Source organism: Lepus europaeus, chromosome 4 (genome assembly GCF_033115175.1).
Source record: "Lepus europaeus isolate LE1 chromosome 4, mLepTim1.pri, whole genome shotgun sequence".
NCBI lineage: Eukaryota > Metazoa > Chordata > Mammalia > Lagomorpha > Leporidae > Lepus > Lepus europaeus.
Window position 1 is genome coordinate 22,443,857 of NC_084830.1, and position 26,933 is coordinate 22,470,789.

The following is a 26,933-nucleotide window of genomic DNA, read 5'->3' on the forward strand; positions in this document are numbered from 1 at the left end:
CAGAAAGAGAGAACAAGAATAAACACACACTTCAGAGTTTTAAATTTCAAGGTTTTTCTATTAAGGATTTAAAAATAATAATAAAAACAGAAACTTGGACCTCAGATAAGAGTTATGCAAGATATTTTTATTTGGAAAAAAGTGTGATAGTGCGTACCTGCAAGATCAATGCCATCCTTGTGCAATAGTGGGCAGGCTGGAAAACAAAACAAACAACGTAAACCCCTTATGTAGACACTTTCCAAGCATACTCTTTTCCTGTCCTGAGAAGTGGAAACTAACCTAGTCTTTCAAGAAGTATGTGGACGGGCTCCCTATCAGATGTGGCTATGGTTTTCTGTGGTTTCACAAAGATGGAAATGTTCTAATGTCTTCCACTAACACCAGAGGGCCACAGCTTTCTTCTACTTTCTGTGGCCCACCAGAATCACTGTCATTGGCAGCATGTGTCAGAAGACAGTTCACGCTAATTCATTTTCCAAATAAGCAGTCTTAACACACTTTTGAAAACTGCCATTTGTGTTTAGCACAGCTGCTTTTAAACATATCCTCTCATCCAATAAGAAAAAGCCTGATCAACCTAAAACTCTAAACAAAGCAGAGGGCAGGTTTATTCCATATGTTCAATGCCATAAACCTTAATGTCTGCTTAACAGATAGCACAAGAAGTCAATATTCTTTTCTCAGATCAACCTGGGAGTCCTTATTTCATCAGTACTAAATAGTTAAGCCTTTAAACAACACAAGTAAGTGCAAATTCGAAAACACTAACTTGCTGATGCGGTTTCACAGACAAAAGTAATTAATTCATCTTCAATCTTCTTAAAGGCATCAAAATCGTCCACAAAGAAGACGTGGCGCGCACTGGGCTTACTGCCAATGTTAACCAACTCCGAGTAATCTGCATCGGCCACACCGACTGCAAAAATGTTGTAGCCTGTGGCGGAAGGGAAATAGATTTCTGATTACTTTAAATTGTACAAAATACAAATAGTGCATTACAAGACTCGTCCAAATGTTTAAAATATGTTTATTTAGGAAGGCCAGTTGGGGTGGATAATTCATTCTGTACAGTCTGTCGGAATTCTACTTGCACTTATTTCATTATGTGATAATTATTCCATCAAAGAAATTTTCCATTTTAAAGAAATTCAAGAGGGCCAATGCCCCAATTAGCGCCTGAGACCAAATAGTTCCCATTTAAGTAACATCTCTGCGATTGCCTATTTTAATAGTTGAGGCAGAGAAACTAAATTTGTCTCATTTTTCTGTTTGTGTCTTAGTTTTCAGAAACAGAAATGAAGATATTAATAGGCCTAGCAATTTTTTAGAAAACTTTTATTTAATATAAATTTTGAAAGTACAACTTTTGGATTATAGTGGTTTTTTTCCCTCATAACTGCCCTCCCACCCATAAACCATCCCATCTCCCACTCCTTCTGCGATCCCATTCTTCCTTAAGATTTTTTTTTTTTTTTTGGACAGGCAGAGTTAGAAAGTGAGAGAGAGAGAGAGAGAAAGGTCTTCCTTTTTCCATTGGTTCACCCCCCAAATGGCCACTACGGCCGGCGCACTGCGCCGAACAGAAGCCAGGAGCCAGGTGCTTCCTTCTGGTCTCCCATGTGGGTGCAGGGCTCAGGCACTTGGGCCATCTTCCTCTGCCTTCCTGAGCCACAGCAGAGAGCTGGACTGGAAGAGGAGCAACTGGGACAGAATCTGGCGCCGCAACCGGGACTAGAACTCGGGGTGCCGGTGCTGCAGCCTGAGGATTAGCCAAGTGAGCTGTGGCGCCAGCCAAGATTCCTTTTTAATTATCTTTATATACACAAGATCAACTTAGTATAAACTAAGTAAAGATTTCAACAGATTACACTCACACAGATACACAAAGCATAAAGTACTGTTTGAAGACTAGTTTTATTGTGAATTCTCATAGTACAACACGTTAAGCACAGAGATCCTACATGGGGAGCAAGTGCATAGTGACTCCTGTTGTTGATTTAACAACTGACACTCTTATTTATGATGTCAATGATCACCTGAGGTTCTTGTCATGAGTTGCCAAGGCTATGGAAGCCTCTTGAGTTCACAAACTCTGATCTTAATCGGAGTGGCAGTTCTCTCCTCCCTTCAGAGACAGGCACCTACTTTTTTGATGGCCCCTTCTTTCCACCAGGAGGCCCAGCAATTTAAGGTAAGTCAGCATTCAATGCTTGGCAAATAAATACCAAACTACCATATTCCAGACATATTTCATGTAATTTAAATTTCACAGCAGTCCTGTGAGAATCCCTGTTACAGGATAGAGAGCTGAAGAGGTTCTATAGCGAGTTTCTCCCCCTGGTCCTTTATATTAAATATTGCAGTTAATTGATGGAGATCCTTATATTAGGCATCCTGTACATAAAAATGGTATTAGAGTGATAAATTTTCTTTAATAAAGCAATGTAATTAGATTGGTAATACAGAGGGAGTTTTAAAAATCACATTGTCGAGTTAGTATTAAGAAAGATTTTGAACCATTTAAGGAATACCGATGAGGACTATAAATTTGTATTTAGAAAACAAAAGTTCTGACTTTATTTGTAACCCCTATTGTTTCTAAACATAAAACTTACCATCTGATTGCATCTCCTTGGAGATTTTGTTCACGTCATCTTGTGATCGTCCATCAGTTATAACCACAATGACTTTCGGGATTCCTCTTCTTGTACCTGACTCTGCAGTAAACAAGGTGTCTCGAACATGCTTAATTGCTTTCCCTGAAACAAAGGAAGACAATATTTAATTTCAATCCCTCCCATTTTTGTTTTTTTGGGGAGGAAAGGATAGGGAAGAAGTTCCTAAAGAAAAATCCTTTTGAAACAAGCTCATTAATAGCTGTTAGTAATTCACTACTTTGACCCTCGCTGGATTTGCTTAATCTTACCTGTTTTTGTATTTCCTCCTTTGTATGAAATGCGTTTAATTGCATCAAGCAGAGTCTCTTTGGTTTCATAAGCATTTAGTTTAAATTCTGTTCTGGGGTCATCAGTGAACTGAACCATTGCAACCTAGAAAGAGAAGTGGAGTCATTTGTACATATGGAGATTTCTACTGGGTCAGAGAGAAAATATCATACCACAATATCACCTACAATTTTAATTTCTTCCTTAATCCATTCCACGTTCATCTTGGGTTAAAATTTCATATAAGTTACATACCAAATTTGAAAACGACTAGCATTTTTCCTGTAAGTATTTCTCAAGAAATATAGGACTTTTTAAATTAATTTATTTTTTTTTATTTATTTTTTTTTTGACAGGCAGAGTTAGATAGTGAGAGAGAGACAGAGAGAAAGGTCTTTCTTCTGTTGGTTCACCCCCAAAATGGCCGCCATGGCGGAAGCTACACCGATCCGAAGCCAGGAGCCAGGTGCTTCCTCCTGGTCTCCCATGCCAGTGCAGGGCTTAAGGACCTGAGCCATCCTCCACTGCACTCCCGGGCCACAGTAGAGAGCTGGACTGGAAGAGGAGCAACCGGGACAGAATCCGGCACCCTGACTGGCACTAGAACCCGGGGTGCTGGCGCCGCAGGTGGAGGATTAGCCTAGTGAGCCGCGGCACCTATGGGACTTTTGTCACCTCATTTGACAGATGAACAAAGGCAGTCTAGGCCTGGTAACTTGACCCAACCAGGTATAAATACACTGCTTTCAAATGCAGAGTTTTACCTATACTTCATTTAGAGTTGAATCCAACCATTACTGTTCTTTATTATACCCCCGACAAGTAGCCAGAATAAGGGTTAAGCAATAATGTTAGCTGTGTAAGGATGAATTAGTGATTGCTCTATTAGACTTGCCTGAGTTCCATCTGCGCCAATCTTGTCCAGGGCTCCAACTGTGCTATACAGGAAGTTGATTATCTTATTGAAATTATCATCTCCAATGCTCCAGGATCCATCCACCATAAATACCAGGTCTGCCTTGGCAGCTTTACATACTGAAGACCAAGAATGAATTTTAAATCAGAGATAAGGGGAAAATATAGTAGTAACTAAGCCAGTAAGACAGATAATGATTTCCCTCTGGTGACTCTCTCTAAGGAGATATATGAAGCTGTTTAGCTTTATCTTCCAAACTCTTGCTCACCCTGCTTCCTCACCAACATTTCTCTTCTATCTTCAAGTTTCCTATTTATGACTAAAAAGCTTCTATGGGCATTGGAAAACAGAGAGAAAAGTCCACTAATTTAATCCCCAAAGAAAAAATGAGAGAATAGGAGAATGTAGAACTAAAGGCATTTAGACACAAAAGTATGAGCAAATGATGTCTGGTGCCTACTGATTGGAAGAAATGCAAAGGTACCACGCTGCACACCCTACCCTCTGCCGTTTCAGTCAGCAAGTTAATGTCAAAGATATTCAAGCTCAGAGGGAAGGCATGTGACACAATGGAAGCAGGCTAATCTAATCTACAATTTTATATGTATTTGGCCTGAGGCCATAGCAGATTTTAATCTCATCCTTGCTCAAAAATTGTCTATGCCTTTCTACCATCCACTGATACATGTCAAGAAATGTACACTAATGCTAGCCCAGGGAAACTATTAGTGGCAAGCATTAATAGATAAAAATATAATTGGACAACAAAGGATAAACCACTACCAACAAAGCACTACTCCCTTGAAAGCATTTCTAACAGTCTTTTTTCAGTATCATGGACTGTTTCAGATTATCTGTGCCTTTCTTCCCCTTCATCAGTGTACATCACTGTGGTTGATTCCATTTTATGATGAAGCAAACAATTTACTCTTCAATAATCTGAGTCTTTTCATCTTGGGCCAGTTGCACACAGTATTTATGAGTAAAGTGCCTTTCTCCTTTCCTTCAAAAAACTGCAGTTAGGTTTTTATCATACTAAATGCAATTTTATTCTCTTAAAAGCTATTTATAATATAAAATAAACCATCTTTAACTGAAGTAATTCTCTAGGGATTTTTTTCATGATTATGTGATTATTTTCATGAGTTCTGCAATTTACAAAATTTTACAAATTTGTGGTTTGAATTTAAAACTGAAAAGGATAATATTTGTTAATTTTAAGTTCTTAAAATGAGACCATCTATTTCCAAGGAAAGATTAAATAAAGATTAGGCTTCGGCTTCAAAAAGAGAGCAAAATCCATTTAAAAATGTACTCAAAATGAAAATTTTTCAAAACCACAGAAAAGAAAGAAAATACACCAACAAGTATGAAGGAATTACCTCTGGGACACAAACTTGTGTTTTTAATTTTCTTCTTTAAATTTTTCCTACTTTTTAATGTTTGTTTAATAAATAGTATTAGTATAATAACAAAAATTATAGGATTTTAAATTAAATAAATTCAGGGCAGACAGTCTAAAATGAATAATTCATTCAAATTGCAGAGGTCCCACCACATAAAGCATCATGATGAAAATTTCAGAACCAATGTATCCTCCTTGCTGATCTTAATTTGCACAGACCTTTCCAAATCACCTAGGATTCCCAAGAGAAATCATGAATTATCTAGTGAATGATATCCAAGTTCAGCTATAAATAAAAATATTCTGACCTCAAAGCATTCTGTAACACCTTCATCAGAAAGGCTTAATTAGTAAATTTAATTGGGATTATATTTTCAGTGTCAACAGTGTGAATAATTATAGATATTTAGACTAGAGAAGGCTAGATATGAAGATGGAAGGAGAGTTTGGTGTTCTAGATAGTATGAGCATAGTTTAAAAGATGCAGGACATCAGAAGACAAGTGTGGGGAATCCACAGTTGTATAATTTTGCTGTCATATAACATGATCTAGGAAACGATGCCATAAGTTGGGTTGATTACAGAAGACATTCCTGCCATGATAGGATAGATTTTGTACTTTATCAGAGTTTCTCATTGCCTCTTTGCTTCCCTGACAGTCCACTCTGACTGCACTGACTTTTAGCTCCTGTACGATAAGAACGATTTATTTTTCATTGTATCTGTGGCATGTATGGCATCTTGTGTAGTGAATGGAAGAAGCTTCCAATGCACCCTCTCAACTACATGCCCTCTCCCTTCAGCCGCCCATCTCATTTCCAAACATAAGTTTCCCTTTCTCAAACATAAATTTTGTCAAGTCATATTCCCTTAACACAAACTTCTTATGCAGGTCATTTCCTTTAATATAAAGCCCAGAATCCTGATTCTGGTCTACAAACCTGTTAGTAACTCTATCCTAACCTTTTTCTATGTGCTATACTAAAACATGTAGAGTTTCTCAAATACATTATTCACTTGGATTATTTTATGATTTTAAGTTTTTTCATTCCATTATTTATCTCTCAAACCCATTCCTCAAAATGTAGCTTAAATTCCTTATTCTTTATAAGCCATTTGCCTATGACAGCATTAACTGTTTTCATTTCTGAGCTACCATAATACAATCTCAATTTTAGTATATTTGGTAATTACCTAGGCAAGTATCTGTTTCTCTTGTAACACTGACAGTAAGCATAGAGCAGCACCCATGTGTTATGAATATGTTCCTCAAGCCTAGTATAAGAGCACTGACAATGAATAGCAGGATTAATAAACATCTACCCATGGAATGACAAAGAACTAACTATTTTGTTGAGAGGCATTTCTTTTTTTTTTTTTTTTTTTGACAGGCAGAGTGGATAGTGAGAGAGAGAGACAGAGAGAAAGGTCTTCCTTTTGCCGTTGGTTCACCCTCCAATGGCCGCCGCGGTAGCGCGCTGCGGCCGGCGCACCGCGCTGTTCTGATGGCAGGAGCCAGGTGCTTCTCCTGGTCTCCCATGGGGTGCAGGGCCCAAGCACTTGGGCCATCCTCCACTGCACTCCCTGGCCACAGCAGAGAGCTGGACTGGAAGAGGGGCAACCGGGACAGGATCGGTGCCCCGACCGGGACTAGAACCCGGTGTGCCGGCGCCGCAAGGCGGAGGATTAGCCTAGTGAGCCGCGGCGCCGGCTGAGAGGCATTTCTAAAAGTTACCTTCATAGCTCAGGTAAAAACTTCTAAGGAACTGTTGTGATGACAGAAAGAACAAATGGGAGAGGCATTTCAGAGGGAAAATGGAAAGCAATCACTCTTGACTACTGTATCATAAACTGCATTTTCTCCAAATTACACAACTATTCTTTCTTGGCGAACATTTACTACTCATATTTTCAATATTAATCAGTTATTTTATAAAAGCCACTCTTTATGTACAGAACTCATTATTAAGTGGTTAATTTTTCCAAATTATCACATTATGGTTTGACAAGCACTTGTTATGAAGAAAATTAAATAGCAAATAAATATCTTTTAGTAATACCCAGTTAAAAGTCAATAGCAAAAAAGAAACAGAAATCACAGGTCTAGGATCACATTATTATTGTTTTATTAGTTTTACCTTCTCTTGCTGGTGGAATGGTTGGAGGAAAAGTTGGTGGTTCAGTTGGAAAGGATTCTGCAAAGGAGAGGGAGAAACAACATCGATTATCATCTTCTCTGTGGGAAAAGAGGGAGTGACAGAGTAATAATTATTCTGGGGAGTCAATGATTTTGACAACTATCTGAGAATTTAATGACTACTACAAATCAGCCACGGCCTGAGGAAACTGGCCCCATCCACCCTCTCATACTCAGACTAAAGGCTTGAAATGCCATTTTGCCACAATTCAGTTTACACAGCAGGAGTCAATGAAATCAACCTGTCAACTACAAAGGTGTTATAACATGGATTTAAGGCAGGAATCTTGTCAGGCCATTTCAGATTTAGTGTCTGGCTGCTTTCACACATACAATTGACTTCATTCTCATTCTCCCGGACCAAGGGTTGACCATCAATCCTTGCTCAGTAGCGTTTCCTCCTTTTCCCACCATGTGTCCCCTAGGATGTTGGTTAGCAGTAGAATCTGATTCACTCTCTAGTCTGCGTGGGTTGTATCTGGAAAACGTTTTTCAGTTCTGAGTACCAAGTGTAAACATTGGCAGGCTAGAACTTATTTAACTATTTTCAACCTGGATGATATGCAATGAGATACCCAGACACTATGCAGAGGTGTGGTTTGGCTACAGGATCTGGGGACAGTTAGATCAGAGTAGTGATATTCATAGCAGTTCAAGTGCCAAAGCACTAGGAAGTTATGATGTCATTTGGTAAACACAAAATATTTATTATGTATTCACTAATTATTCTTATTTGGTACTAGAGATTTAAGAAAAACAGAAAATTCTTCTCATCATCTAAGTTTAATATATAGGAAAACTTGCTTAGGAATCAGAGCTATTCACAAAGGGGATGTCCAACCTCAGGAAATACTAAGCACTAAATAGCCCAGTAGAATTTGGACTCTGGCAGACTAACCATCTGCCCAGAAAATTACAAAGGGAGTTCTCTTGTTGGCAAGACTTTTGGATGAGGTAAATTTTAAGATCTGCTCCAACTCTAAAATCCAAAAAAAAAAATTATTTAAATAAAATAATTCAGAATTAAAAGAATGAGGTAACTATATTAACACTGATATGAAAAAGTCCAAGTTAATTATTATACAAAATGAAACATGAGAATACCATGGCATGATTTCATTTGTGAAAAAATGAAGATATATATATATATATATACATATACATATTTACACACACACACAACACACACTCACATCTAAAAAATCAGAATTTCTTGAAGGAAACCACAGAGGTAGAGATGGATATTTCTGGAAAGGAAGAATGAAGAAAGAGGAAAACTGACAAAGCACTTCATGCACTTCTGTTTTACAGCTACCTATCTCACTATTATTTTTGGAGATAATTTTTTGAAGCTAAAAAGTTTCAAAAGTAAAAACCTTTGAGAAATACTAGTGGTAAAGCTTTCTTGAAAGCATAACAAAACATTTATAAGCTGAGATTTATTCACCTTAAAATGGGTGCCAATAGTAGGCTATCCTTATAAATATGTATCTTCTTTAATGTGCACAATTGAGGCATTTCCCCAATTTGGTCAATGAATCTAGAGCGAAATCATTGAGGGGCGATGGCAGACAAATCATGATGTTTGGACAGAAACTTAGGCCAAAGACTCTCTAGGGTGAAAAGAACCACCATGAACTGGTGAGACGTGCTTATATCTGCACGTGGCATACAGATGGTCCCCATCTTCAAGTATGTGAGGGGCTGTCACACACACAGGAAAGAACAGCCTTGGTTTGCCCTGCTTCAGAAGGTTGGACTAGAGTCAACGGGTGGAAGAAGACAGATGTCTCCAACATAAGGAAAATATTTACATAAAACAGAGCTATCCAACTTGAATTAACCCTAGGTTGGCAACTGACAGTTGTGGGATAATATTAGGGGAATGTAAAATAGACCAAGGATTCCAAATTTGAATATTTTATAGGCCATATAAGTCATATAAGCAAAGAAGTTAGCCTAACTATTAAGGAATGGTAGCAAACTTGAGTGTTCATGCACTGTCTCAATAGACAGCAGTTAACTTGTTCCAATAGATCGGCACTATCAGGGTATATAGGTCCTGTGTTGCAGTATTTTTTGAATTTTCCAAAGAACTTTAAAATTTAAAATTAAAAAGTATGATCTAGAAAAAACATGGCTGATAGTGAGATCTAGCCCTATGGCCATCAGGTTGTGACTTCAAAGAAGATAATAATGGTAGGGGGGCAGCGCTGTGGCATAGTGGGTAAAGCCGCCACCTGCAGTGCCAGCATCCCATAAGGGCGGCAGTTCGAGTTCACAAACTGGAATTCTAATCATCAATAAAAAGGAACAACTGATACATTCTACAACATGGATAAACATTTGCCAGATGCAGAAGATTACATATTGTATATCTCTTTTTGCATCAAATGACCCCAAAAGGCAAATATATAATAAAAGAAAGTAGATGGCCTTGGGCTGAGGACAAGAAAGGAAACTTACTGTGAACAGGCAAGAAAGCCACCTTTGGAACGATGGAAACATTTTAAAATTAGACTGTAGTTATGGGTACACAACTCTTTAAATGTACTAAAAATCATTGAATTGTACATGCAGGATGGCACTTAAACTTTATGGTATGTAAATTATACTTCAAAAATATACATGTAATATAAATTGCTGAATATTTCACGCTATTCAATAACATTCTATCACAAAAAGATTAGATAGCTCAATTTATACCCTTACTCTGTGTTTGAAGGTCCTACATGGGTGATTTTTTCTCTATGTGCCAAAGAAGCTAAATTATCTATCTATAGCAGGTAGTTCATTCTAAGAACCATATACATGGTAAAGGGACTATCAAGAAAGGCATGACCCAATTGCAATTCAGGCACATATCCTCAGGGATTTCAAATCCAAGTACCAGATACTGAGTCAAGCACACAGTGTCTCCCAGAATCCACTACAATTCAAATCATTTCAACATTTGCGGTCTCCAGAGCAGGAATCCTTGATTAAACTCCATTCCAAGAAGTTGACACTCTCTCTGCACTTTGGAACATGTGAAAAGTGCTTTGTTTTCATTTTATACTTTGCCTTTCCCTTTGGTGCATCAGATCTGCAGCCAAGTTGGAAAAATCACAAGAGCCTCTTAAGCAGGCAGTGACTAGGGTCAGCCAGTTGGAACATCCTGGCTCCATTCCCACCCTCATGGCTGTGGTAATATGCCATGTTTGAATGTCAGGACCCAATACTTAAACTCCGTTTCACACTCCACATACCACAAATGTTCCTTATGGATATGAGTCACAATAGAAATCATTGTTTCAAGTCCTCTGCCATCATATGGCCTCATAGTCCTTTGTGAAACATATACAGAGGGTGGTAAAAACAAAAGGCCATAAGGATGACATCAGTGAGCCACATGCAATGAATTCTGGGGTTGGAAAGGGGGAGCAAAAGTTGTATTACACTGTATATTCCTGGGCAGCAATGGGTAATATTTCTCTGAATGGAATAGGTATTTGAACTGACATAGGAGGATGACAACACTGCTCATGGGTAGGGAGATCAGGAAAGAATATCCTTCACTTACGTGTTTTTTCCATTATGCTCACACTAGGTCCCTCAAGCTCCTGGAGCTTTGTGTAAACACTGATTTTATATTCTGAATCAGGCTGAAGTCCATAGAAGCAGTGCCTTGTTGTCCCTCCACTCACAGTGGATTCTTGCTTTTGTGTATCTATAATAAAACAAAACACACACATAGGAAAGTTTTGAAAACAGCCATTAATAGATGATATCCACTTTTAGTTAAAAATCACATTTTATATGTATAAAAATGAAATTTACTATAAAAGATTCCTGCAGCCAACTGAATGAAGAACAATTAATGAACACAATAAGGTACACACATCTTAACTGATTTATTGGATAGGTGTGAATGTATTTATATTTTTAAAAATCTGAACTCCCCTTATTCAACACGATTCTCTGAAACACAATAAAACACAAATAAAACAGATAGACACAGAGGAACCCATCCTTTTGGTACCACACTTCTTACTATCCAACAGAATCTAAACAACTTCTTACCATCCAACTCTCTAGTCTGAAGAGTATAGAGTTAGAAAACACAGGGTCTCTTGCCGGCGCCGTGGCTCAACAGGCTAATCCTCCGCCTTGCGGCGCCGGCACACCGGGTTCTAGTCCCGGTCGGGGCACCGATCCTGTCCCGGTTGCCCCTCTTCCAGGCCAGCTCTCTGCTGTGGCCAGGGAGTGCAGTGGAGGATGGCCCAAGTGTTTGGGCTCTGCACCCCATGGGAGACCAGGATAAGCACCTGGCTCCTGCCATCGGAACAGCGCGGTGCGCCGGCCGCAGCGCGCTACCGCGGCGGCCATTAGAGGGTGAACCAACGGCAAAGGAAGACCTTTCTCTCTGTCTCTCTCTCTCTCTCTCACTGTCCACTCTGCCTGTCAAAAAAAAAAAAAAAAAAAAAGAAAACACAGGGTCTTGGCAGACATCATGCCTTCAGTCTAGGAGTTAGGGTTCCAGGGTCTCAGAAGCTTTACCCAAGGGCCCAGACACTTTTCAAAGCTTCCAAACATTCAGGCAAGAGCTTGGAGAAATCCTGGGACAATCAGGGAATCCCTGCATTCTTAATTCCCTCCTTCAAACCTTGAGTTTTAACCCATACTCATGATTTCTTCCACTTGCACAGGAGATTCCTAGCAATTTCAGAGGAAGCTCTCCAAATTCCCTGGATCTACTCTGAAAAGTTTTTTATTCCTTTAAAGTGATACTTGAAGAAACAGGATATGGTGCTTAAGTGACTTAGGGTGAGACATGCTGTAGAACTGTCCCCAGTTCCTGGTTCCAGGTTTCTTTATGTAGTACCAAAGAGACACATCATCTACAGCCAATTCCATGAAGCATCATCTATCATTTTCCCCACCACTGCAGAAGCACAAGGAATTTTTGGGATCTAACTGTTGGATCCTTTTTCCATTCCCACAATCACAGCAAAGTTATTGTGCTTCTCCTGGAAGAGTTTGTGCCAGCCCTTTAGTCTGGAGCCTACAGAAACAGATTAACTATGTTTATTTCTGGAGGGCTTACTGGCCATCAGGCTGTGTGTCTGATATTTAATGCTAACAATAACAACAAAGACAATAATAGCCAACTTTGAATGAGTGCTTACAACGTGCCAAGAAACAGTCTAAGTATTTTATACGTATTAACTCTTCTGGCTCTTTATAACATCTATAAATCACCCTCAATCTAAAGCCACGAAACTGAAGGTCAGAAAAGTGAATAACGTCTCCCCAAGTCCATACACTATGTAGCAGAACTGAGATTTGAATTCAGAATTCTAATGCCCAGTCTCAGAGGATATTGTTATAATTTCCACTAATATATCATAAAAATATAAATTTAAAATACTATTTTTCAAAATGAAACTGTTTGAGGGCTGCTAAGTACATATTAAATAAGCAAACATGATAGCCTGGGGGTGAGGAGTCCTATGACTCAATACTTTATCACTTTATTGGACATGGCTTAATTGGGTGGCTTTAATTACAGAAGACTCTCAAGGGATTTTTCTTCACAGGCATACATTATTGTTTTTTCCACAAGGGATAACTGGTTGAAAGGCACTGTTACTGCTACCATGAAAAAGATAATTATTCAAATTTCCTCCTAGTTCAATCTTCTTTTGGTCCATAATTACATCTGTTTAATCAAAGCGTTATAAAATCTTATTTTTAGAAATTTAAAATTAGTTTTTAAAAATTGCATTGCTCAACATGGGTTTGTCCTGAGAACATTTTCAAATAACTTTGTAATAAGGAAATGGCTCTGTGCATGTTTTTGGAAATTCTTGTGTACATATATAGAAGGGAGGCGATGATTATTTTTCTACAAAGTAACTTATGATTTCTACCTTTCTAATGTGCCTTGGAAATGTGCCAAATGATGGGAAAAGAAATAGTAAACTTCATGATTCTTGAGTGAAAAAAATTGCACTGTTCAGATACTTATGCATATTATTTAGTGGTTACCAAGATCTATTCAGTTAAATGTTATTTTCAAGGAAGTTTATTTAAATAACTGAATACAAATATTTAAAAAGATGGAAGTGCTATTTATCATGCTTTCATCATCACACATTGTATACATGTATCAAATTATCACACTATACCCCATAAATATATAATTATTATGTGTCAATTAAAAAGAAAAAAATCAAAATCTAAAAAATATAAAAACAGACCAGTTGCTTTATGAAATGCAAGATGCAAAAAATGTCAAGTAACAGTTTTGTCTATTTTGTACATTTAATATCTATTCAAATTTCAATATGTATTTCAATATATATGGGAACAAAATATATGCATATATTCAAATAAACATGTTTGTCATTTTTAATTCTATGGACAAATACTGACTTTTTAAAGTAAAATTAAAGTCACTTGTTAACATTTGAAATTTATTTTTATATATTATGAATATTAAAGTTTCAGAGGTGAATTTTGTAATATAACCCTTATTCATATGTTTGTTCAGAATGAAATACTGTCTGCCTTAATCACATCTTTCTCATATTATGTAGAATGATGGAATAAAATAGTTGTTAAGGTTTTTGGGAGATCATGCATTACAGCGAAAGGAGTTTGATAGTAAATAAACCCTGCGCTCTGCTTTTCTGCTTTGCTGATATGCAACTTGAGCCTGGGTCCCGGGTTCGGACACTACAGTGACTATTACTTTCTGACCTGTCACTACCCTTTGCTGCCTCCTGGAAGTGTCTGTGAGCCACTGTCCGAGACACATCTCTGGACTCCTGGGCATGGATCAGATTGTTCTATCAGATTCCAGAGACTCCTGAGGAATTAATTCCGAATGTGCTTTTCAGTCATTTCCTATTTCTTGTGGATGCCCATCCCTTTAAGACCCTTGAAAACAGAATATAAGTGGATTTGACTGCCAAAAGAAAAATAAATTTTATAAACCATTGGAAAACTGGAAAGGTACAGTAAAATAAATGGCAAACAGTATCAGTTTGGTTCCCAATACTAACAAAGAGGGTTATATGAAGGAGGCGTATCCATGTTGCTTTTGGCATGTGTAGCTAAGGTCTAATGGCTTTGCCTTAAAGAAAAACATTAAAATTGATCAGATGATGACTAATACCCTCAGCCCCTTGTACCAAAAGCAAGAAGCCAATTTAATTTGGGGGTATGGGAGGGGAAGAAACCTGCCTTTATTTGTATATTCATTTATATGAAGCAAGGGTCAATACATTTTCTGGATTGTTATCCAGATTCCCCGTATTATTACAATGATGATAGTGACGCCACCAATTTGACTCACCAAAATTTCCAGCAAAAAGGTACTAAGATCCCCAACCAAAGGACATCCAGGATCCAGAAAACTATTCTGCTCGAATTATTTGATAGAAATATACTTTCTCATCCCTGGTCTCTCACATCATACCTATACCCCAATCATAATGTCATTGCTTTAAAAGTTGAATTTTGAATATAGACTTTGTTAACATGATCTTTTTTTTTTCTGTATATGGTTTTGGTAAGATAGACTCTCCACTATGCTGTAATTTTCTGTCCTTGTTAACAGGTAAAACAGCAAAATTGGCATCTCAATACCTAATGAAAGACAAGGGAACCATCCTATGGACCCTTTTCTATGTAGGCTATAAAGAAGGTCATCAAATTATAAGCATGGAGGAGGTAACAGAGTATTTGGGCCTCTATGGAATACAAACATATGAACTTGAGGGAAAAATGCTATGCCTAGCCTTAAGTACCGAGTCATAACCAGTTGAAGAGAAGGATGGAACTCAACAGTATCCGCAGAACTAATGTGGCTCTCACAGGGTTCTGAGTTACTCAAGACCAACCAAAACTCTCTCACTTTGGCCTGTCCTGAAATTAACCAGAAGCCTTTCATTTAATTTGGCAAGTGGGTGGCTGACTCAAAAGCATATTTTATTTCAGTCTCTCCTGAGAGGAGTTCATCCTTCTGGTAATCTTTATTTTTTTTCTTTCTTGGCCATAAAAATGTCATAATATTTACATGGGTAGAGTACATCTGTTGTTTTTGCCCGTCTTGCATCTAATCCCTTTCTTTGGACCCATTCCTTCCCACTCATGGTCTTCTGCTTTAGGGAAGATTGAATATCACCACCATCACCACTACCAATACCAGATACATGGGTGGAAGGCAACCAGGTCTAATCAGTCAGTTTATTTCATGCCCGTGAACTCAATGACAGATTTAAGGGCATATGACTTGAGTCAAGCCAATATGACTCAATTCCTGGACTTCTGTTGGAACTGTTGAGAAAGAGAAAACTCAATTTCACCAAAACTGCTAAGCTAGAAGCTGGAAAGATATAATTCTGGATCTGACTGGAGTCCACTCAGTTTAGCTGAGAATGAAAGCAGAAAACAACAGAGAAAGATGGAGCACGACTTCCTCTCAATAACATTGTTTGAATATTTTGATCCACCTGTGTCTGAAATTGGATGCTTTCAGACTTTTTAGTACATAAGCCAATAAACCAACTTTTTGCTTAAGTTCCTTTTATCTGGATTTCTGTGACTATAACAAACACACCTGAATGACCTGGCCTAGCTACTTTGTCACAAAACCGGTAAAATCTGTAAGCATTGCCTTAGATTCAATTGAATTAACTTCAGAGAAACTGAAGCAGAGAAGTTGACCAGCAGCTGTGGTTACAGTGGAGACTTCTCCATTGGTTCCAGCTTAGAAAAAAAAAGTGTACATGATCAGGCCACGGAAAACACAAGTATATGAAATAAATCACTGGAAAAAGTTACTCATCAAACTGTAGAAGTCTGGCATACATATTCAGAAATAGGTCACACTGGGTTAAAGCTTCTCTTTAACACGGGGGAATCTGGTACCATTTCTTCCTAGTATCTCCTCTGGTGAAACCAGAGAGAGAAATTTCTGCTGAGGCAGCTTAGACAACCAACGGGAGATATGACAGAGCCAAATCACCTGGGGCTCTGGGACCCAGTGGCACATGGAAGAATGGATATTTCACCATAAGCCCTTCAAAAATAATAAATCATGATGGTGACTACATTTCTCGATAAAATAAAGAAAAGCAGCCTAACTCTTCCCTACGCCAAAGAAAAAGATCATGTCTTGAGTTAACTAATGGAAGCTAAAATATCTAAGCTATTTCCTACTACCACCACTCCCTCACTCTCTAACCAAGCATTTTTTTTTTGTCAATTAGAATCTTTTGCTGATAAATAACATTTAACTGACTACTGGGCACTTGAGTTGTAGGCTAATTTTCTCATAAATTGCCCAGCTATAAATGTTAATGAAAAATAAATTCAACAACATTTTTGCGCATCCTTGTTTAACTAAGACTATAGAGGCTCAGTTGAAAATGTTCTGGCAGCCTGAAAACAATACTGAGGGAATACAGATTGTGCTGTTTAAAGATCTTGGCTTCAAAAAGAAGTTACTGGAGTTTTTGATTATCAGATCAATTTTATCACATATATCAATCACACCCTCTGATAAAAATCTCAATGCCGAGGTGCACATTTGACATAGCATAAAAAAGCCACTTGAACCTCACCCCGGTGAGAATGGCTCACATTCAGAAATCTACCAACAATAGATGCTGGAGAGGATGTGGGGAAAAAGGGACACTAACCCACTGTTGCTGGGAATGCAAACTGGTTAAGCCACTATGGAAGTCAGTCTGGAGATTCCTCAGAAACCTGAACATAACCCTACCATACAACCCAGCCATCCCACTCCTTGGAATTTACCCAAAGGAAATTAATTTGGCTAATAAAAAAGCCATCTGCACATTAATGTTTATTGCAGCTCAATTCACAATAGCTAAGACCTGGAACCAACCCAAATGCCCATCAACAGTAGACTGGATAAAGAAACTATGGGACATGTACTCCATAGAATATTATACAGCAGTAAGAAACAATGAAAACCGGTCATTTGCAACAAGATGGAGGAATCTGGAAAACATCATGCTGAGTGAATTAAGCCAGTCCCAAAGAGACAAATAACATTTGTTTTCCCTGATCAGTGACAACAGCACCAAAGGGGAAACCTGTTAAGTGAAATGGACACTATGAGAAACAATGACCTGATCAGCTTTTGTCCTGACTCTTGATGTACAATGTAATACTTTATCCTTTTTAGTATTTGTTGTTGTTGTTGTTGTTGTTCTAGTACTAGTGGTTGAACTCTATAATTAACACACAATTATTCTTAGGTGTTTCAATGTTAACTGAAAAGTGATCCCTGTTAAATTTAAGAGTGAGAAAAAGAGAGGGAGGAGATGTACAATCTGGGACATGCTCAATTGGACTTGCCCCAAATGGTGGAGTTAGAAATGTGCCAAGGGATTCCAATACAATCCCATCAAGGTGGCATGTACCAATGCCATCTCACTAGTCCAAGTGATCAATTTCAGTTCACAATTGATGACTCTGATAGGTCTAAGAGTCAAAGGGATCACACAAACAAGACAAGTGTCTGCTAATACTAACTGATAGAATCAAAAAGGGAGAGAACGATCCAACATGGGAAGCAGGATACACAGCAGACTCAGAATGGCAGATGTCCTAAACAACACTTTGGCCTCAGAATCAGCCCTTAAGGCATTTGGATCTGGCTGAAGAGCCCATGAGAGTACTGTAGGCATGGAAAGCCAAGACACCATGGAAAAGAAAAAAAAAATAAGACCTAAATGAAAGATCTCTGCGAGTGAGATCCCAGTGGAAAGAACGGGGCCATCAATGATGGAGGTACCTTTCTCTGAAGGGAGGAGAAAACTTCCACTTTGACTATGACCCTATCAGAATAAGATCAAAGTCGGCGAACTCTAAAGGCTTCCATAGCCTTGGCAACTCATGACTAGAGCCTAGGGAGATTACTGACGCCATAAACAAGAGTGTCAAATTGTTAAGTCAGCAACAGGAGTCACTGTGTACTTTCGTCTCATGTGGGATCTGTCCTTAATGTGTAGTCTAATGTGCAGTGATGCTATAACTAGTACTGAAACAGTATTTTTACACTTTGTGTTTCTGCGTGGGTACAAACTGATGAGATCTTTACTAATTATATACTGAATCAATCTTCTGTATATAAAGATAATTGGAAATGGAAAAAAAAACCTGGTTTTAAATTGGAAATTGCATAGAAAATTAATTAATTTTTTAAAAAAAATATTATGTAGGATCTCTGTCTTTAAAGTGCTGTACACTCTTATTTAATGCTATAACTAGTACTACAACAGTATTTTTTTTTCACTATGTGTTGCTATATGGGGGCAAACTTGAAATTGTTACCTAATATATACTAAACTGATCTGTATATAAAGAGAATTGAAAATGAATCATGATGTGATTGGAAGGGGAGAGGGAGCGGGAAAGGGGAGGGTTTTGGGTGGGAGGGAAGTTTTGGGAGGGGGAAGCCATTGTAACCCATAAGCTGTACTTTGGAAATTTATATTCATTAAATAAAAGTTTAATTTAAAAAATTGGAAATGGCATAGAAAATTAATTTTTTAAAAATATCATGTAGGATCTCTGTCCTTAATGTGCTGTACATTGTTATTTAATGCTATAACTAGTACTCCAACAGTATTTTTCACTTTGTGTTGCTATGTGGGTGTAAACTGATGAAATATTTACTTAATATATACTAAACTGATCTTCTGTATATAAAGAGAATTGAAAATGAATCTTGATGTGAATGGAAGGGGAGAGGGAGCGGGAAAGGGGAGGGTTGCGGGTGGGAGGGAAGTTATGAGAGGGGGGAAGCCATTGTAATGCATAAGCTGTACATTGGAAATTTATATTCATTAAATAAAAGTTTAATAAAAAAAAAAAAGAAGCCACTTGAGACACGTGTATCGTATATCAGAACACCTAGATTCAGGTCCTGCCTCTGCCTGAGATCCAGCTTTCTGCAGATGGGTACCCTGGGAGGTAGCAACGATGGCTCAAGTCCTGGGATCCCTGCCACCCTTTTGGGAGTCCTGGGTTGAGTATCTAACCCTGGTTGCTGAGGGCATTGGGCATTTGGGAAATCAACCTGCAAATGAGAGTGCTCGCTCTCTCCCTCTCTCTCTCTTTTTTCCTGCCTCTTTCAAGTAAGATGAAATAAAAGTTTGAAAAATACCAGTGATGCTTTGCAAATACACTATGAAATGCATTTTATTAAAATTTAATAAAATTACATGTGTTTCACTAATTTCATTAACAAAGCCATCCATATTTAATATATATTTATGTCAATCTATATATTTAGAATTTTACAAAAATGAATGTGTATGTAAAGAAGCTCATGGACCTTATTTCATGTTCTTATGTGACAAGTATAAAATTGCTGTGGGATAATTTGGGAATGTGATTATTATACCTTTTAAAGCTCAACAAATGCCACCAAACATCAATTTTCTGTATGAGAGTATATGTATATAAATATGTATGAAACATACATCTTGAGGTGATCTTCAAGATGTTATAGTTGTTTCTCAAATAGTTTCATCTACTTTTACTTCAGTATCCCATAAATCATATTTAATCCACAAAATCCATATGACTTGTCCTGACCTTCTCTTCTTCAATGTTTATTCCAGATTAAAGCCATTCCCATATGTACAGTTTTTATCAGGCTACAGGAATCCTTACATAAGGGAATCAGGGGAGTAGTGGTGCAGGAGGATCTTGGCAACAGTTGGTAGCAATTTCTTCTATTGTGTTTGTCGTATCTCAGCTCATTCATGGTCCACAGAGGCGTATTTCAGAAAGCTCTTAGCACTCTTCCAAAGTGTACTTTCCACTCATGGAGTGGATCAAAAAGCGGAATATATGGATTTTGAATGTAGTTAATATCAAGGATAAGGGCTACTACACCCAGTTTGGCTGGACCTCAAAAAATTAGTGTCTCCTTTTTATTAAATGAAGAAACCAAGATCACTTGTCCAGAAAGAATGGGCTACATTTTAAACAATTTTACTGCCAAGACTGAAAGATTTTAAAAAATCATTTTGGATTCTGCAATGTCTCCTGTAATTCTCACAAAGTGACAAATAGCTTATCTTCTCTGTTTATGCAGATCTGATTAAAGCATTTTTCATCATTTGGTTTCCGTTTTTTGAGTATTCTCTGTGCTAAGAGGATTAACAGGCCCTAGAAACTCATTTTTGGGTAATCATCTTTTTGTTGTTGTCCTTGCTATTTTCAATGATGACAAGAAGGCATTTTTCATGGTTGAACTTTGGAACAAATTGTAGATGTACCTGAGAACTATGATGTCGAAGGACTTATTCATGATGGTATAGACATATTAAACCCGCCCCAAAATGACAGTCTGATGTTCCCCAAACATCCCCAAAAACTATAGACACACTCTAAGAAAATCATTAAATTCATAGTTGATCCCCACAAATAAATACCAAAATTACAGCCTCATACAATTTTAATTTATGTTGTTCATTCTGGCTATTTGGCTCCAACCACCAACAGCAGCTAATATTTCTTAGGTGCTCTCTGTGTACAAAGCACTGTCACAAGTTCTTCATAAGACCTATCTCAGCTGAATCCTCAAAGAACCCTAAAACATCAACACTATGGCTATATCAGCTAATGGAGAAAATGGAAATTTGGCGAGGTTATGAGCCAGTACGATGCCAGGTGCTGCATGCTGCATGATTTAGCACCATAGAAATATCTTCCTCCACAAAAGGGCTCATGTTGAATGTTACTTATGTGTTGTTCAAAGTGATTTGCGTAGAACCAAGCACCTGAGTGCTTGACAAAAACACAGGCGATGGACTGTACTTACCTTGGAGAGATTCTATGACTACCCGGTAGGCTGTGGCATGACGGTGCATCTGCCACTGAGCACACAAGCTGGTCATTTCAATTTGGTTGGCTTGGAGATTGGTCACACCCAAAAACACTGTAATGAAATATGAACATAACTGCGGATAATGCCACAAACGTCCTCAAGTCTGAGATTCATTTACAGCAAAATTCTCATTCAAAGCTCTACACTCAGAGGTAGAAAATCCATTCACTCCCAATAGGCTAGTGTATCAAAGGGAACTATTTTATGATTTGAGAGACTAGCTTGTAAAATGCTGTGTATGATATGTTCTGGTATCTGTAAATGAGAAGGGAAATATATATTCCCAGGGAAAAGATCAGATATAATGGAGAGTATAAGTATGGGTGATTTTTAATCCTTCCTCTCTACTGTGTTTTCTAAATATTTCAGAAGTAATGTCCAATAATTTCAGAATAAAAAGTAAACATAATATGTGCTTATAAACCCATGAGATAGTCATGGCTTAAATGAAAAGGAAAGCCGGCGCCGCGGCTCACTAGGCTAATCCTCCGCCTTGCGGCGCCGGCACACCGGGTTCTAGTCCTGGTTGCCCCTCTTCCAGGCCAGCTCTCTGCTGTGGCCAGGGAGTGCAGTGGAGGATGGCCCAAGTGCTTGGGCCCTGCACCCCACGGGAGACCAGGAGAAGCACCTGGCTCCTACCATCGGATCAGCACGGTGCGCCGGCCACAGCGCGCCTACCGCGGCGGCCATTGGAGGGTGAACCAACGGCAAAAGGAAGACCTTTCTCTCTGTCTCTCTCTCTCACTGTCCACTCTGCCTATCAAAAAAAAAAAAAAAAAAAAGAAAAGGAAGAGAAAAGTAGACACAATGAGTGTTGTGCAAACAGGAGCATTTTATAAGACCTTACCTTCAAAACATGACTGAATATGAATGAAAACTTTAACTTTATAACAAAGAGTTTACATGCATAACACATTATTTAAAAACCATGTAAATTTTTATTAATCCTAGAACATTATGATAATAAAACATGGTTATTTGTGAAGCAAAAAGGATTGTTTCTCCAAGACAACAGAGATGTAAGTATCTGGTGTTTAGCATTTAGGTCCAGGCAAAAAAAGCCGAAAACTGCTTTCCCTAACCACCCCTTACTTCCATCCATATGATACTGTTTTTCTTAGCTAATTTGTAAAATAAAAATATTTTATGATTATTATTTCAACATGGTAAAAATAATGTTGTTCAATCATAACTGACATCTTTACATAGTTCCTTTTTGTTAGGGCAGAGAAGGAAACATTTTTCCTAAAGCAAATTAAACAATTCCTGTCTCCCCAGGAAAAATGAAATCAATAATGATCTTTATATGAGAATAACTACATTAAATTTAGAAAACAACCTTAAATCAATTTGCTTGCCATTATGTGAGATTTTTATTTTATTTGGGAGAAAGATAATAAATAGTAAATCCACTACATTTTTACTTTAAGGATAAGAATATAAAACAATTCAACATTCTCAGTATTTTAAAATATGTATTTATTAAGGAATGGAAGAAAGTAAATACAAGAAAAAGGGAATCAGAAATGAGAAAAACAAGGCAATGTAGAGAAATGAGAAACTATTAAAAAATCAGAGATAGAAGAAGTGCAGAGATAGAGAATTTTGACAGGAAAATAAAGATAAACCAGAGAGGAAGAGGGAGGAAAGATTGTGGGAAAATACACAAGATTTTTGATAGTGTAAGGAAGGAAACACTGTAGAACTATAATAGCACAACAGAGGGAAGTACTTGGAGGTTATGCAGTGTGCTTAGAACAATATTTCTTCAACAGTCAAGTTCAAGTTGGGAACCACATGCCAATGGTTTCCTAGATCTGTTGAATATAAAGACTATTTCTTTTGAGATCAAATTTATTTGGTACCTAGACTCCTCTATGAAATGGCTGGCCAGATCTACAATCAGGAGTGGTTTGGGATTTGGCTTAATACATGCCCATTCTTGTCAGGTACCACTTATCAGATTAATTATTTGATTAGGGATTAAGATAAGATACAAGCCAAGTGCATTTGGCATAATTATCATAACAGTAACAGTGGTTTGCTGTATGGTAGGCACTTTATATACCTTATCCCTTTCATCTACAGCTTGTCACTTGGTTATTAGCATCTTCATTTTAGAGTTGAGGAAGTTTGAGCTTAGAAAAGTTAAGTAGTTTGCCCAAGGCCATACTTAATGAACAGCAGATTTTGTTTATTGTTTTGATTATACCATCACTATCATTTTCAAGAGGGGAACACTTACTTTTGATAGCTCTTGGGATTATGTTAATTACCACAAAGCCAAATCATTTATATTTTGGTCATTTGTGCATTTAATATGTACTAAAAATATTGGTCTTATGTTGAGGGTAAAAATACTGGTTTTGAAACATACTTAGATCAAAACTGTAAGTTGGTTTGAAGCAAACTATTAAACAGATGGTATAGCAATATCATAAATTTTAGGAATATGGAATGTACATTTCTGGACTTTGGAAACATTGCATTACTCGGTGGGTATCTGGCAGTGGTATACATCAGCAAGAACCCCAGATGGTGTGCAGACAGCATGGAAGCTCTTAAAGGAGATGAAAGCCTTTTGAGTGGCGTGCCATATATTTTTGATGATGTGTGTGTGTACACAGGGCCGGGTAATGACTTTGAGATATGCAACTTCCCCCTAGCCCAACGTTGGATGGTATTGGCCAAGTCAGACTACAGGTTACTTGGAAAATGTCACCTAATTTGAAAATGCCAGCGAATATTTTCCAGAAGGAAATCCTATATCTGCAATCACTATATCTGGAAGCCAGGTGCTGAATTCCACCTGCCAGTCAAGACTCTGAACTGCCCTGAGTAAAAAGCACATTTTCCTTTCTATATAACAGCATCCGTAACAGGTAATTCTGATGAAAAGAAAAACCAATGGCCAAGTTGAAGGAGGGACCAAATTACAAATTACAAATTTTGTGCAACTGAAGCAGCAAAGCCACACGTGGGACTGAGATGGGTGGGCAGCGTCTTACATGTCTTCACCATGCCCGTCAAAGCATCGCTGAAGCCAGAAGCCTGAGAGGCAAATATTTTCACATTGTAGTCCATTCCACTAAGGAGGTTGGTGATAAGAATGGTGTTGATGTCCGCTCCCACAAATGTTTCCAATGTTGGACCAGTAACTACAGGAGAAAGAACACATATTTCATGTACAACAGAATATGGGGGGGTGGGGAGCACTCCTGGAGCAAACTGTATTCACTCAACTCCTTTGTGATTGTCCAGGTTTGTATAACAAGTCATCATCAGGACTGAGGTTGGAATCTAATCCATCTAAAGCTCTAATGGCTACATACCTGATCCAGGCTACATCCTCTTTTTGGGAACCTACTCTTTCCCCCAGATTTAGTTTTCCCACTTGTGTTTATACAAAGAAGTTAGCCCACCTTGCAACACAACATCTACCATATTATGAACTACCCTGTTATAATGCAATAGAGTATTTGCCCATTGGAGGAAATAATTTTCAATTACTCCTTTTCATACTCCCAACTGTGTCCTCTACAGGCATGCAAGGGGCAGTGTCAGCAAATTTTATCATGGACACCAGATCGCCACACAGGGAACCAAGTTGAATTACCACTATAATTTTAATTACTCCTTTTAGGATTTTCCATACAAGCAGATGAGATTAGTATTTTAAGACCCTTAATTAACTCTTTTTTTATAGGCCTTTACATCTTCCCCATTGTTTTGACCTGGTTGGGTCTTTGATTAAAGAGTAAAAACATTCCTTGCTAAGTTCTATACAAATTTATTTACCTCCTGACTGTTCTCATTTATGCTCATTCTTTAAGACCGTTGACTTAATGGAAAGTTCCTAAAATCCTCATCACTTTCCTGCAGAAGCCCTTCCAACAATCTATTTCTGTACATTTCCATTATCTCTGTGTTGATCTTCCCATTCCCCAAACATCTGGTGCAAATGACCATGAATGCTTTTCCTGCCCAGCCTCAAACAGGATTTCCCAACCTCAGCACTGCTGATATTGTGGACTGGATAATTCTTTAATCTTGAGTGGGAGAGTACTATACATTAAAATTGTAGGATGTTTACCAATACCCACTAGATAACAGGAGCAACGCCCTGCTCCCTTGCTCCAGTTGTGATAATCAAAAATAGCTCCACTAGAGAGCAAATTACACTGCAACCAGAGGCCTATAACAAAGTTATTTGTGGTCAGAAAACCTGAAAAATATTTGTAAAACAGCCTAAGAAGCAAATTTGATAAGTCTGTCTTGCAAATTAACACATGCTTCAAATTTAAAGCAGAGTCAAAAATATTAATGATGGATCCTAAGAAATCAACCTGAAGCAGGCTGGTGCATCCATGGTCCATTGTTACTATTTCACTGTCTTGATTCATAAAGATGACTGAGGAATTTGTACATAGGGTAGTTTAATTCTGTTGGCCTAGAGACAATAATGGAACTCAATGGAAAACGCTGAAAATTGATAAGGCAAGAGCAATGTCTCTTGCCTTATCTTGGTAGATTGGGACTAATGGAGACATGGACAGCAGAAAGAAGCTTTCAATGACCAAAAGAATGTTTTCAAAATTTTCCTGTCTAATAAAAAAAAAAAAAAGCAGGGGCCGGTGCTGTCGACTAATCAAGTCTCATCATCAAGTAGAATAAAAGGCTTCTGGAAAAAACCCAGTACTTCTTTAACATGGTTTATTTCCCCACATAACTTCCAAAATGAGAAGTCTGAGAAGTTTGTCAATGGAATTTTTCCAATCAATATAAGTAAGGGAGAGAAGAGAAGTTCAAAATTATAAATTCCAAATTATTTAGAGATTACATATCCATTAAGCCATAAAGTTTCCTATTTCTATAGAGGGTAGGTCTCTTTATACTAGTCCCTTGTCAAGGATGTGATAAGATCACATGCATACCAAATATACAGTACATTCTGCACAGTGGTTTCCTAAGAGAGGTCATAATTTCATCATTCTGATAATCCCTGACACTGACTCTACTAGAAAGTTTCTTTTTTCCAAAATAAATTAAAAGCTTTTCCTACTTCTTTAAAGGATAAAAGCATGCATTAAGAGAAAATTAGAATAAAACAATTCATTTTAAATGACATTTTAGATCCTCACCCATGATACCAATCTTTCATAAAAAGCATCACTTACCACTCACTGGTTTATAGACAATCCGATAGCCCTTTACAGGGGAAGGTGGAGGGTCCCATGTAATGCGCAGGCGGTTATACCATTCCTCAGAGACCCTTAAGTTTTGAGGACCCGAGGATGGCACTGAGCAGGAAAGAAAAGGAAAAATGGCATTCAGTGTAGTTTCCTCCTTCAGAGCCTACACTGTTTTCAACAAAATAAATGCATATTTTCTCAAGGGTAAAATCAAAGTTCACTAAAACACACAGCCAGAACTCCCAGAGAACTTGTGGTTTTTAAAATATTAAATACATGGAAAATAATCACTCATGATGAAACACTTCTACCTGAAATCCAGAAGCTGATTCAATGTCATTTAGCTTCCTT

The 26,933-nt window shown here is 37.8% G+C and overlaps 1 protein-coding gene across 4 annotated transcripts in view; it reads right to left on the reverse strand.

Moving 5' to 3' along the window:
- The window catches only part of COL14A1 (collagen type XIV alpha 1 chain), a 264,888-nt gene that overhangs the window by 102,123 nt on the left and 135,832 nt on the right, over positions 1 to 26,933 (reverse strand). For all 4 annotated transcript variants that reach the window (XM_062188053.1, XM_062188054.1, XM_062188052.1 and 1 more), the window contains exons 21-30: positions 26,568 to 26,690; positions 24,399 to 24,548; positions 21,325 to 21,441; positions 11,029 to 11,175; positions 7,408 to 7,464; positions 3,844 to 3,983; positions 2,930 to 3,053; positions 2,619 to 2,762; positions 773 to 937; positions 158 to 196 (exon numbers count right to left, since the gene is read on the reverse strand). In XM_062188053.1, the coding sequence (XP_062044037.1) occupies positions 158 to 196; positions 773 to 937; positions 2,619 to 2,762; positions 2,930 to 3,053; positions 3,844 to 3,983; positions 7,408 to 7,464; positions 11,029 to 11,175; positions 21,325 to 21,441; positions 24,399 to 24,548; positions 26,568 to 26,690 (1,206 nt within the window). The remainder of the gene's footprint in view (positions 1 to 157; positions 197 to 772; positions 938 to 2,618; positions 2,763 to 2,929; positions 3,054 to 3,843; positions 3,984 to 7,407; positions 7,465 to 11,028; positions 11,176 to 21,324; positions 21,442 to 24,398; positions 24,549 to 26,567; positions 26,691 to 26,933) is intronic.